This window comes from Siphateles boraxobius, unplaced genomic scaffold, assembly GCF_051911475.1.
Source record: "Siphateles boraxobius isolate OS27281-9 unplaced genomic scaffold, OSU_SipBor_1 65, whole genome shotgun sequence".
Classification (NCBI taxonomy): Eukaryota; Metazoa; Chordata; class Actinopteri; order Cypriniformes; family Leuciscidae; genus Siphateles; species Siphateles boraxobius.
Window position 1 is genome coordinate 11,357,353 of NW_027509192.1, and position 14,659 is coordinate 11,372,011.

At 36.2% G+C, this 14,659-nt stretch overlaps 1 protein-coding gene across 2 annotated transcripts in view; it reads left to right on the plus strand.

Moving 5' to 3' along the window:
- Positions 1–14,659, plus strand: part of arid3b (AT-rich interactive domain 3B) — a 36,511-nt gene that overhangs the window by 11,945 nt on the left and 9,907 nt on the right. For both annotated transcript variants that reach the window (XM_077210974.1, XM_077210975.1), the window contains exons 3-4: positions 1,050–1,124; positions 2,935–3,007. In XM_077210974.1, the coding sequence (XP_077067089.1) occupies positions 1,050–1,124; positions 2,935–3,007 (148 nt within the window). The remainder of the gene's footprint in view (positions 1–1,049; positions 1,125–2,934; positions 3,008–14,659) is intronic.

The following is a 14,659-nucleotide window of genomic DNA, read 5'->3' on the forward strand; positions in this document are numbered from 1 at the left end:
ATATCAATTTGTTTGTAACATTGGTTATTGGCTGATATTACATATTTTAAATTTAACATTATCAATCCATATTAGATGGATATCAGATTTTGTTTTACTATTAGTATTGGTTGATTTGGGATATTTTTCAAGCTTGTTTCTCCAGTCTTACCTATTTCCCAATTGTCCATATTGTTGTATTTGGATGATGATTAGAGTTTTTTTTTTTTTAGTAGTTTTAGTTTATATTAAATTTATGCTTCTTTCCTCTATTTTTACATTTAAATTCACTTTAAGTGAGTGTTAAGGGCGTTCACACCAAGGACGATTCAGGACGGTTTTTTTTTCCATCTAATGAATGATAAACATTGGCAGCCAATCAGAATTCAGCCTCCTTTAAAGAGCTCAAGCATTTAAAGCTGCAGGCGACAACTATACGGCACGCTTATAATAATCAGAACGATATCGTCCGCTGGTGTGGGTACTAATATAGTTATCTTTAGATATCGTTCTTGGTTTGAACTGGCCTTTAGATGATGGCCAAGGTAATTATTTAAAAACTATTTAGTGATTTAATAACAGTGTAAAATGTAATCTTAAATAATCACAAAATTAATATACATTTTCCGCACTATACATTTATACATTTATTGTGATGCCTAAATTCACTTTTGCTTTTAAAATTAATTTCTTTTTTATAGAATATATTACTTATTTATTATTTTTTGACAAAATTGTATGCAATTTTAATATTAGCCATTTATTGTTTTTTGGTCATTACAGGAAAATAATTATCAGCCAGAATTTGTACTTTCCCTTGCTGTAGCTTCTGTCCACTGTCAGCCCGCCATCAGCTCCATACCCCTTCATTTTAGCTTGAGGAAGACCCTTGGAGTTCAAAGGTTAGAGCTAAAGAAGGCCTTCCTGACATGAAGAGAAGAGCCTGTTTGTGCATCTTGACTCCCGACACCCAATAACTCACTTTTTTGCTTGTCCTTTCAAACAGTGGACCCCAATGTCATCCCCTCCCATCACATTTTTGCTAATTGTTTCTCTTTCTTTTCTCGTAGAATGGAAATTCAAGTTGGAATGAGGAAAGCGATGGTGGGAGAAGCCGAGGAGAAGCCTCCAGGGACTTTGCCAAGGTAAACATTGCTTTTGTTAGCCACACACATAGTCATTACACATTTTGTCAGTGACACACTAACACAATTTTGCTGGGTTATTTAACCTTACATCAGCGTGTGAAATAACTACTTTTTATTTATTAGAGCTGTCAGTTTTTCCATCACAATGAATCAAAAACATTTTTTGTGAACTCATTCAGTTCTATATTTTCTATATTTCAACTATAATTATTGGGTTCTGAGTTTTTTTTTCTGACACTCATACTGGAATATATACACTACGGTTCAAAAGCTTGGGGTCTGTAAGATTTTTTAAAATGTTTTTCATAGAAGTCTCTTATGATCATTTAAACTGCATTTATTTGACAAAAATGCAGTGAAAACTCTAATATTGTGAAATATTGTTACAATTTATAATAAAAGTTTTCTATTTGAATATATTGTAAAATGTAATTTATTCCTGTGATCAAAGCTGAATTTTCAGCATCATTACTTCAGTCTTCAGTGTCTCATGATTCTTCAGAATTCCTTCTAATATACTGGATTGCTGCTTAAGAAACATTTATGATTATCAATGTTGAAAACAGTTGTGCTACTTAACATTTTTTGTGGAAACGGTGATGCATTTTTTTCAGGACTCATTGATTAATAGAAAGTTCAAAAGAAGAGATTGGCATGGTGTTATTTCAGTTAGCCTAATAGCTGTTTTGATTTGCATTGAGAGATGATCTTATGGAAAGTGCCCCATGCCAATCTCTAGGTATGGTGAAGGGAATGTGATGATGTGGGGATATTATAATTCCAAAGGCCAAGGGAACTTTCTCAGGATGCATATTATCCTGGATCCATGAAATAACTGGCCTTTAACAATAAAAATCTGCCTGCCTCTATGGGAATTTAACATAGGGGTGTCCTGACTTATGCAACCTGTATTTTAAGGAAGAACATTTATTTATTTACGATACATTATTCATTCACAAAGAAAATTGATGTCCTTGAAGGTTGGATTTTTCCTAATTTTTTTTAAGGCATTAAGATCAATTTCCAAAAGATGATTTTTTTATTCCTCTTTTTAGTCAACTTTAGCATGGGTGTGTTCACTTATGTTAAGCACTGTGTATAGATAGATAGATAGATAGATAGATAGATAGATAGAGAGATAGAGATATATAGATAGAGAGAGCGAGCGAGAGAAAGAGAGAGACTGCTATCATTCAATTCATCTGAAGTTTCCGATCAGTAAAAATCACACAGAACAAAATAAAACGGTTATAATGTCAAAAGTAATGATGCGTTAGCATATTTACAGTATTATATGTGAGGGTTAATTCACGGCTAGCTGTGCAATAAACTATTTTAATCCATGATGTGGAGGCAAATGAATGAATTATAGCAATTTATTTAAGTTCATTATCGAGAGAGATACGTTTATGTTGTCCTTTTTCCATGTGCACGGTGCGATCTCCAATCTCTGTGTGCAAGCATTGTGCCCGCTTCACTGAAAACAGCGCATTAATATAGAACAGTGATTAAACTGACTGGAACTACATGTGCATTAAACTGTTGTAATGCACACCTTCTAGCCTATCAGAATCAAGTATTCAGACAGACCATGGTATAAATGTATTTAATCGCATACCTTTACGAAATTTGACAGCCCTTATATTGGTTAAATTAATTCTGTATTTTATCAAACAAGTAAACAAACAAGGGCTTGTCCAACAGTACTAACAGTAGCTTTATGTGTACAAAAAGATTGATGTAAAGACGGTTCCAAAAGGATTTCAGAATTATTAACTTATTAATTGTTCACAATTTTTACTTGCAGCTTTATGAACTGGACAACGACCCAAAACGGAAGGAATTCCTCGACGACCTCTTTGCGTACATGCAGAAACGGGGTAGGACGGGCTCTTTTAATCCCATTTCAAACATCAATTTTGAAAATATAGGGGAAGTCTCCGTACAAATAATTTCAATCCACTTCATTTTCCATTTTCCAATCCATTTTCTAGCTTCACTCTTTGGTGATGTGCGATTTCATCTGACACCTATACCTAGCATAGAGACGGCCCTCATAGTTAAGTGGAATCATATGTCCCTGGTCTCAGATTAGCATACTGTGACAGGAAGATGGCCCTGCCGGCGTCATCCAACTAAGACTAAGCTCTCAGCGACACAGCTTGACGGGGCTATTAACCCCATACCACGGGTTTAAACTCAACCAGATGGAGAGCTGTTTGTGTTGGTCTACCATCACACCCCCGTACCACCTACTAGTGTGCGTAAGTGGGGTTGTCAGCTGAGACTTCATAATAGGCGGGGGATGGGGAAAGTGTGATCTTGCCAAATGTCCGTCATGGAGGTCCTCGCAGCCATGATTAATGATGTTTTTTTTGACTGATGGAGTGTGTGAAAATGACTTCTCTGGGTGACGGTTGTGTGTTATTCAAAGGATCCATCCTGGAAGTGTTTCAGCGTGCGCCTCGTCTGATTTTTAAGCCTGTGGTGGATATCTTGTCAGGCGTTTTGCATATCGCAATGCAAATATCTAGTTTACCTGTGACATTCAGCTCAGTGACCAAGACTAGGGGTTTTGTACTGGTTTTGTACAGATTGTGTCCTGTTTCCACTCGGCAGCTTTGAAAAGCAAACAGACCTTGTTTTGTTGATTCGGGTGTCTGGTGTTGTTCTGAAGGGTCTCTAGCTAACTGTCTCTCTTTCTACTTCAGTTTATTCTAGTGGTCGACCGCTAAGGAATTTTTTTCTTATCTTTATCTTAGAGAGCAGGTGGCCGATATATAGTATACCATGTTGTTTAATTGAATTTTACTGCAAAACATTTTGTATTAGGAAAATGAATCGGTATGGAGAAATTATTTGTAATTGATAAATCTTTCAAATAAACTTAAATTTATACTTTAGATTGAAACTATCTTTTTTTTAATAGTTAGGTCTAATAAATTACTAGACCAATGTTAAACAAAGACCGTAAATGGATGGAAAGATGGAGAAGGGAGCTCCTGTGTCAAAAAAAAGTTATTCAGTTATGCTATCAAATTAAGTCAATTTCCGAAACTTAACTGCCAAACAGAAAAACGATTGTGAAAAGAAAGTTTGACCAAATATTAGCCAATATAGATCGATCAACCACTAGTTTATTTCAACACCACTTAAAAAAACAGGATGCTGTGTAGCGTCTTTAGACATATTTTGGTGTATTTGATGTCCAAAATAGGTTTGTTGGTGGCCTTTTTTGGGAAGATTAAAGGAATATCCCAGGTTGAATATAAGTTCAGCTCAATCAACAGCATTTGTGGTATAATGTTGATTACCAAAAAATTACTTCCACTTGTCCCTCCTTTAAAAAAAAAAAAAAAAAAAATTGCAAAAGTTTGTTGAATGGGGCCATTTTGTAAATGTTAAAATACTAAATGGTACAGCCACAATACACAAACAATATGTGAGTTAACATGAATTTAGTTTTGACAATGTAATGCCTAAACTCAAAAATGACCCTAAAAAGGATGAAAAAAACATTACAGCTCAAATCACACACAGAAAGATTAAAGGGATAGTTTACCCCAAAATTGTAATTTAAGATATTTTGAAGAATGTTAATAACCAAACAGTTTATGGGCCGCATTGACATAGTTTTTCCCCATACTATGGAGGTCAATGGGGCCCGTCAACTGTTTGGTTACCCATGTTCTTCAAAAATATCTTATTTTATGCTCAACAGAAGAAAGAAATTCATACAGGTTTGGAACAACTTGAGGGTGAGTAAATGATGGCTGAACTATACCTTTAATGTATTTATAAAATTCTAAGCTTCTTATTTCTCCTTTTAAATCCTCCAAACATTGGCCCCAGTCACTTCCATTGTAAGTGCCTTTTTTTAATGACGGATGAATCAAAATTACTTTAACTTTATTGGTAATCCACAACTGTTGTTGACTGAGCTTCACTTGTATTGAACCTGAAATATTCCTTTTAATGGCACACCCGCTGTATAAAGGTTTTTATGCTTTGATCTTTTTAACTTTGCACGCACTTCTATAAAAGTCGGCCTCTGCCCTGTGTATTGTCCACATCAGAGCCCTTGAAATTTGATAAGATGGGAGGAGGACAGGAGCAGTGGCTGCAGGGGAGTTTTGTGAGGGGATGTTCAGTGTGTGTGTGTGTGTGTGTTGATTGGGGGCTGTGAGGGGGCCGTCTTTTGCTCGGGGCCTGAGGGGATCAGATAGAGGGTGGGTGAGGTGGATTAAGGGGCCCCTGTCCCTCTCCCTCTCCTAAAGATTAATGAGACCCTAAAACTCAGGGCCCCACCTTTGATATTAGAAGAATGACAGACAGTAGAAAAGCAAAGACAATGCTGTGACTGCTGAATAACAGCGGGATGGGGAGGGGATTGCATGGATGAGAGGAAATGATGACAAGATGAGTAGAGAAAGAGAGGGCGCAATAAGTTATAAGAATGCTGAAAACCAGTTAGTGAACTTGTGTGCCAATAGTTTCAAAATAGAGAAAATGAGCCAGAGTTAATTTGTTGTTTATGGAGAAGTGCAACTCTGTATATCGATTGAAATGTATGGATCTTACTAAAACATTAAGGGAATCGGAAAAAAACCCCATTGTAAAATCATTACAAAACAACCTAATTGACTCTTATGCAGGCAATAGCAATGTAAATTACGGTGCCAATATTCAACAAAGTTAAATATATTTATAATCATGGTAATAAGACAATTCTTGTGACAATTAGTCTAACAAAATGTTTGAATGTGTATGTATATTGAATGTTTGCTGTTTTTAAATGTGACTCATCCAATCGGATCTTACAGCCAGAACTATTTGCAAGTAAAGACTAATGTCATTAAGAATGCACAAAATATTAGTACTATATCAGATTATATACAGATGGTGTTATTTATTTATTTAAATTTATCTGTATTTGTCCATATTAGATGTAAATTGGCCAATATTGAGTATTTAATTGTACATTCTCATCCGTATTTTTACATTTTATTTATCTTTTGCTTAAGTTACATTTTAAATGCATGAATAATTTAATAATGTTGTTAAAGGTAATCGTTAATAAATCTCCAAATTAATATTTTTTTCAGTCTGTACATTTAGCATTTGGAGGCATTTATTTATTATTTTTATGTTTATTTAGACAATATAATGTAGAATTTTAATATCAGGCATTTATCAGTTATTGCTTTTAACATGAAAAGAATCAGTTAATCAGTATTTGTCAGAATTTCTTATATCAGTGTTTTTTTTTGTATTAATAAAAAAAACTTTGCAAAAAACTTTGACAAGTACCAAATGTTACTGTACCAAATATATAAAAATTTCCAAAAATATTATACATTAATTATACAAATATATTTGATAGGGATGCACCGATGCGGATAACCAATAATTCTTTATATTTCAAAGCCGATAAGCGATATATTGGCCGATTAATCTAAATCCAAATTTTTATATAATTTCTTATAATGTTCTCATTATAATTTTATGTAGCCGATGTAGCCAGACTTGCGCTGCACATGTTGCATTAATTGTATCTTCCTTTTCTGAACTCCAATCATATTTCAAGCAATTCAAAAACATCATGGCGAACAGTGCGCATCTGAAGTGTCTCAGCTGAAGGAAATAATCCATTTATCGGCTTTAATATATTGGCCAAATTTTCTTATCGGTCTGAAAATGATAGCGTTAAAAATGAACATGTATCGGCCTAATCATATATATTAGAACATGTATACTACAGGCCTGATAGCGTTCCGGCGCCACGCCGGATTTCCGGCGTACAGACGTGTCTGCGAAAAAAATAAAAATAAAATCAACAGCAAAAGAAGCTGAGTTCGACCAATCATAGCGCTGGGTTCATTCCAATAGCAAGCGGGTATGATTGACAGATGAGTAAGGCCTATAATTAAAAAGAGACTGAAAATCGACAGCAATAAAGAATCCCGCTCGATCCCGCTTCCACTCCCGCGGCCGCCTCTGACTGAGTTCATGAGCGAGGACAGTAGGCCACAGTAGTCACGGCACTTCTGACTCCTGAAGGTAAACGGGCTGGGGTGGATGTGGAAAGTTGAAGTATTGTATTGAGTTAACTTAATCTGGATTCTATTATCACATTAATAGTGATTCGCATTCGCATGGGTTATCTTAAAATACTCTGTCATTCATGTCACTCAGATAAGATGAAGACATCATACAGCCATGCAAATTATAAAATGCTTAAGTATTGTTGAACAATAAATCTAAATAAAATTAAAATCGCTATGGCTTACTGATTATGAAAGTGCTGTGATTTGTGGATTAATTTAGCCTCCTGATAAGGAGTCTGCAAACAGGCGTTTATTTATTCATTCTCAGTGTTGAGAAACGTAGCCTGCATGTGTTACGTTATTGTGTTATAATAACTAAAGTACCTAATTATGTTAACTTACATAATAATTTTGTATGAAAACTAGCGCGTTACTTGTGGATAAGAAACCGTTGTACCAGTGTTGCGCTAGCTCTCTCTCTCACAAACACAGAACGCGCGCAAACAGAGAGAGATAATTGTAAAATGAAAATTGACGAACTGTTTTGTTCTTGGTTGTGGTTTTTTTCCTGTCAAAATGCCAGAAAGCAATTTTTATTATCCATCCCGTGTTTTTAAAATTCGTTAAATGACGGACGTTTTATTATTAACACAGGCCTATGTCATATTCTTCTAACATATACTTGATATTCTTTTTAGAATAAGTGATTCGTTTTGCTATTATTGGTCCTGTGACAGGACTCCTGTCTATTCATTTTCAATTATTTTCTATAAGTATGTTTGTATTAGCTAACGTTTATTCAGCTAATGCGTGTCCTGTTTAAAATGTGCAATGTTCAAATGCAAAGACAGCACGGCTCAAATAAAAGCCCTTTTTTCTTTTCTTTTTATCAAGTAGGCTATCATATTTGGATATTGGAATAACAAATTAAGTAGAACTATCTTAAATGTACAAATGTTTTTTTACTGTTTTCTAGGAGTTTCTTAATTTTAGATTAGTTGACCAGTACATTATTTTGCAATGCAATATTAATCATGAAAAAAATACATTGCAGTGCAGTGCAAGTGAAATTTAGGATTTGGGTCGAATTCAAAAAACTAAAAAGAGTTATGTAGATAGGCATGTGTTTGTGTGTGTCTTGCATTCTCAAAAAATAATGACAAAAATATATGACAACAATATAAGAAGACTAGAAGAACAATCGCTCATCCACTCGTTACTTTGTGTCAGAAATTGGCGGAGGATAAACTCGCCCTACGCATCCGTCCCAGGGAAAAAAGTTCAGGCTCAGGATTTTTTTCTACTATCACCCCTGATACTAATATGGTGACCGATATATCGTGCATCCCTAATATTTGAGACTTATATATTTGAGGCGGTTGCAATTGACCAATCAGAATCAGGTATTCTATAGAGCCTCATAAACACATGTTCATAAACACTTCCAAATTCATCACGGTATCCTTTGTTGAATTATTTAACTGGCTCCTTTTGTTGCTGTTTTAATGTTTGTAGCTTCTAAAAGAACAGCTTTGAATTATGACTAAGAGCATTTGTTGCCCATTTTAATTTATCGTTGACATACCGAACAGCTGCAATAGAAGCGCTGCTCGGTTTCCTACAGTCAGCAGGGAGGAGGCTATATGTGTGCACGGCCTCTATTGTGTGACTTCATAATAAGTGTGGCATGTCCTGTTTGGAGCATTTGTCTTGTCACTCCTGAGGCTTGTTACTCTCCTCAAGCATGTTTATGACATCCTGGGTTTGAAGTGGGCCGCTCGTTTCCCACCCGAGCGTCTCTGTCCTTTTATGACCACCGACTACAGATTTATCTTGTAAAGTCAGGAAGATCCCCAAAAAACTCTTTCCTTATCCCTTTCTCTTTGCGTCAATGTTCAATCTCCCCAGGGAAACGCAGCCTTGTACTGAGCCCTCATTCGTTCGTTTTTATGGCCCAGTGGTATAGGGACGTGGCCCTCCTAAACCAGTAAACATGTTGAAGTCTTAATCGAATGCGCTAAATCAAACTCGACCTTAAATTCCTTCTTGTGCAGTGTCAAATCAACTGAACTATGACCCGTGTGTTTATAATAAAGAATAAATACTTCGAACAAAAATGTGTACATGCATCTATTATCAGCAATATGTCTTCTGCGTGTAATGTCTTGACATGCTCATCTATGATAAGAAATTAAAACTAATCCTAATTAATTCAGATAATAATAGTTTTCTCTGCAAGTAAAGCTATTAGCTTTAGAGCCAGGGCGGCTATATATGCATGCTATATATGTGTGTGTGTGTGTGTGTGTGTGTGTGTGTGTGTGTGTGTGTGTGTGTGTGTCTGTCTGTCTTTGGAGTTGTGGAGTGGAAGATGGGTGTTGGAGGAAACATGAATATTTTATACAAGAACGGAAAGTGCTTGTTGCCAAAGAAAATGAAAAATGACTCTCGCTCTCCCTGTTTGATGCGATTTTTCTCAATTTCAAGGATGTTGTGGGTGAAAATTCCGGTGAATCTCAGAAAATCTGTTTGTTTTTTCTTGACATTGCAATAATTTGCAAGTATATCAATTATATTTTAAAAATAAATAATTATTATATAATCATTTTTGTAAAATAAACTAAATATGTTTGTAATAATTATTGTACTGCCTTTTTCCTGTGCCATTTAAATAATGGTCGACTGATATTTTGCCACGGGAGACATATCGGCCGATATTTGGCTTGCTTTTTTATGTGCATCAGCCGATACGTTTTACTGTTTCGCCAATGTCGGAAGTGGGACTTTTATTTTGACAGCGTTGAGAACATCAATGCCTGAACACAAAGCGCTCCCTTTAACAGTTTAATTAAACAGAACATTTAAAAGAAAAAAAAGTATGTTGTTTAAAAAAAAAGTATTAAAACATTTGCATTTACATTAGTAATAGAAAGTCAAAACTATATTTTCTCATTAACCGTCAACATACAAATACGCATTTATATCATATAAACAAGTCTTTGAATATCTAATAAACATTTAATTTCACAAACCTTGCAGACTTACAGACAAGCTGTGAGATCTTTTGAAATGTGTGTTTGTAGACTGCATGAACGCATGTTACTCTGTGCAAATTAAACGAGCACAGGAAACTTTATTTTAGTCATTTTTAAACAAATTCTTGATTCTGCAATCCTATTACAGTGTTTTTCAAAAATAAAGAAGTTGCCATCCGAAGTATACGTTTGATCATTTTACTGTTTTATTTATTTTTTTATTCATTTTTAAATAATTTCTCATTTATTGAATATTAAGTAAATACATTTTTTACATATTATATCAGCCATCGGCCGCCATGTTCTCTAAGATATCTGCATCGGCAATCAAAAAAGAATATCAGTCAAAAACTACACATTTAAAAATAAATAAATTACTATTACAGTAAAATTTGTGTTAAGAGAATCTAATGAAACCATTACATTTATTCATTTATATTTATTTATTAATTTATTTGGTCATTTGTGTCGTATATATTGTGCAAAAGACTTGAACAGCCCTAAAATGTACTTTAGTTTCTGTAAGCAAAATCTAATTTCTTCTTCTTTTTTTTTTTTTTTTGACTTGACTGGTGTGAAATGTGATCTGGCATTACCCTAACGTTTTTCAGGTTATCATAACAAAAGATCTAACCACACAACATCATCCAGGATCTTTCATCGGGTGTGAGACCATGCACTTCCTGTTTGCCCCCTCACTTCCTCTCTGCAGCAGCCATACAGTAAGAATGGCAATCATTGTTTAGGTCAGAGCGTGGAATTTCCTTCACCAGCCCGGCGTCTCGGAGCGCCTTATTGGTTCATCGCAGCACGGAGGCTTCTTAATGTGGGCAGCTGTTTCCTCCTATATTTAGGGCAGTGGTCAGATTCACTGACCTATTTTTTCGAGCAAACAAATGGGGGAGGGGATGGAATTAGATGTGTTATTAAAAAAAAAAAAAAAAGAGAAATTAGTTAGAAATTTCTGCTTTGTCTTTGAACTCCAAGTCCAAACGGTAAAGAAATGACAGCATTGTATCAGTTTATAATAACTGAAGAACTAGTAAAGTGATGAAGCCACAATACTAGTAATGTGTCTGTCCTTTTCTAGAACCGAGTGTGGAACTGTCTGGATTTTGTCTCATTTTTTTGTCCTTTCTGAACATTTCAGTTGATGTTAGTTAGAATTTGTTCTCTTCATAGATTTGTTCAGCGTTCACCCATTTGCATACCCTGCAACCTCATGCTTTTATTTCATTAACCCCGTCTTGACGTGTCTCATTGCCCATTTCTTAAGACGCATGAAGGGAGACAACATGATATCAATTAGGAGTGCAGTGCTTCAGCATTAAACCCTTGCACAGCGTACATCAATCAATAATGAAGCCTCTTTAGCAGGAAAAGGCTTCCAATGACTTTTCCATTCTTGAGTTTGAGCTAAATTGGTTTTGCAGTTACGGAGCGTGTCACAAGGCCGCTCTCTAGACGATTTCCTGTGGACCTTTACCTGCATCTCCAGCTCGGTGACCTAGCACTAACCTTTTGCTCGAATCTGAGCAGCGATTGTTTGATGAATGAGTAATGTCATTCCTAGCATTAAATAACTGCCTTTCAAAGGAAGCCCTTGCTCCGGTCTCTCCGGGGGGTGCTGGGCCTTGTCTTGGAGGCCTCGGCTTCTAAATTACACTGGGTAAATGAACGCTTTATGGCCGTTTGCTGTGAGGACTTTCAGGATGGAACATTCTGAACCCGATAATTCAAGAAGAACCTCACAATAGAATCGGCCATTAGAACTAGGTGTTTATTCGGAACTAGCATTATAATTCACATTTCTATAAGAACATTGCATGAGTGTGTTCTGAAAGTGTGTATGTATGTATATGTATATATATATATATATATATATATATATATATATATTAGAGGTGGGCATAGATTAATTTTTTTAATCTAGATTAATCTCACTGTAATCTTGGAATTAATCTAGATGAATCTAGATTAAAATGGCTCATTTGAATTCGGCCGAAGGCATTCAGAATATGTGTGCTACCCAAATAATGACTAAAAGTAAGTCTTTGAGAATAGTTCGCCTTGCGTAGGGATGTGAATTTCTGCCAAAAATGCCATTCGACAATAGAGGAGCAATAGTCGAATATCGTTAAAAAAAAAACCGCACACTCACAATGACAGAAAGGGAGGCCAATTTCATCTTTAGCGATTTGTCAAACAAACCGTTTATTAATTGAACAAGTAACATGTTTTCGTCGTTTTTTTAACATAGTAGGCTAATTGGAAGTAGAAGGAAGAAAAAACATTAAGCACGACGTAGCTACAGTCCGTTTTTGCATCGCCAAACCAGATGCTCGTCGTTAGATCAAAAAATTATGTCATAATGATTTTATGTGAACCGCCTTTACCGGCAATAGCCTCCTCCTTTTTAAACAAATTAGTTTCAATCAATGTATACTATTCGTGTGACTATGCCCCTGCGCAATACACACACATTACCGCAGGCTGGCGGGTGTTCATTTCATAAACTGTACACAATGGTAGCTTATTAACCTGTTAACCTTTGCCAGTGCGCCGACACTCTGAAGCGTTTTTTTTGTAGCCTATAAATTAATGTATATGTCCAAAAAACAGATAATGTCATACTTTTTAGTAGTGCTATCGTGTCGTAATAATCTGTTTGGTTGTAAAATGTATTACCTGAATGAAATGAAATCGAATGCATCGTCATGTGGAATCATTGATTCACTGACAGCTTACGAAGATGTTCAACTAATAAAGATCGTCATCGCTGGCAAACAATATGATGCATTTGCAGATTTGCTTTCACTAGACTAAACTCTAGATCCACGGGCACTTCATCCACACTCTTGATGTTTTTAAATCTTCCTGTTACGACTCCGAGTCGAGTGTGATTGAACACGCTTCAGATGATTCAGTGCGTGAGGAACTGAACAGATCATTCAGACTGATTCGCGAACCGATTTAGACAGATCTGCCAACTTGTTTGATGAATTCTTTGAACAGAATCGACTCAAAAGAGTGATTCATTTGTAAATTGAGCATCGCTCATGCCCATAAAAAGATACAGCGCGCTTGGAATAAACTCATCTAACAACATGTATTGCATTAAAATAAAGTAACGAGAGGAACGTCGCCCAACATAACATGTAAAAGTATACACCTTGTGTCCCTGACAGGAAAATACCCTGGTGCGCGATCTGTGACAGTAGGCGCGGCATCAATTATGTCAAATATACTAGGCTACACATGGAATTGCGCGAAAATATAACGATATTCGAAAAAGCTATTTTATGATCCCAACCCAACTTTGAGAATAGATTAACGGCAATATTTTTTTTATCGCCCGATAAGAGTCTCACGTTAACGCAGCATGTTAACGCCGATAACGGACCACCACTAATATATATATATATATATATATATATATATATATATAATGTGTATATATATATCTCACCTAAAAGATTATTAGAAACACCTGTTCAATTTCTCATTAATGCAATTATCTAATCAACCAATCACATGGCAGTTGCGTCAATGCATTTAGGGGTGTGGTCCTGGTCAAGACAATCTCCTGAACTCCAAACTGAATGTCAGAATGGGAAAGAAAGGTGATTTAAGCAATTTTGAGCGTGGCATGGTTGTTGATGCCAGACGGGCCGGTCTGAGTATTTCACAATCTGCTCAGTTACTGGGATTTTCACACACAACCATTTCTAGGGTTTACAAAGAATGGTGTGAAAAGGGAAAAACATCCAGTATGCGGCAGTCCTGTGGGCGAAAATGCTTTATGGATGCTAGAGGTCAGAGGAGAATGGGCCGACTGATTCAAGCTGATAGAAGAGCAACTTTAACTGAAATAACCACTCATTACAACCGAGGTATGCAGCAAAGCATTTGTGAAGCCACAGCACGCACAACCTTGAGGCGGATGGGCTACAACAGCAGAAGACCCCACCGGGTACCACTCATCTCCACTACAAATAGGAAAAAGAGGCTACAATTTGAGCTCACCAAAATTGGACAGTTGAAGACTGGAAAAATGTTGCCTGGTCTGATGAGTCTCGATTTCTGTTGAGACATTCAGATGGTAGAGTCAGAATTTGGCATAAACAGAATGAGAACATGGATCAATCATGCCTTATTACCACTGTGCAGGCTGGTGGTGGTGGTGTAATGGTGTGGGGGATGTTTTCTTGGCACACTTTAGGCCCCTGAGTGCCAATTGGGCATCGTTTAAATGCCACGCCCTACCTAGGGGTGGCACGGTACATGAAAAACATCCCAACCGTTCGGTTCATGCGCAATGTAACCTCGTGCCAGTTACCTCAGACAGTGTGTTTACTTTTCGCGCGAAATAAGAGATGTGTGGACAATGGACATACATATGAGGCTTGTTCGACTTGAACCGGTGCTGCACAGACCGATCGATGAATAA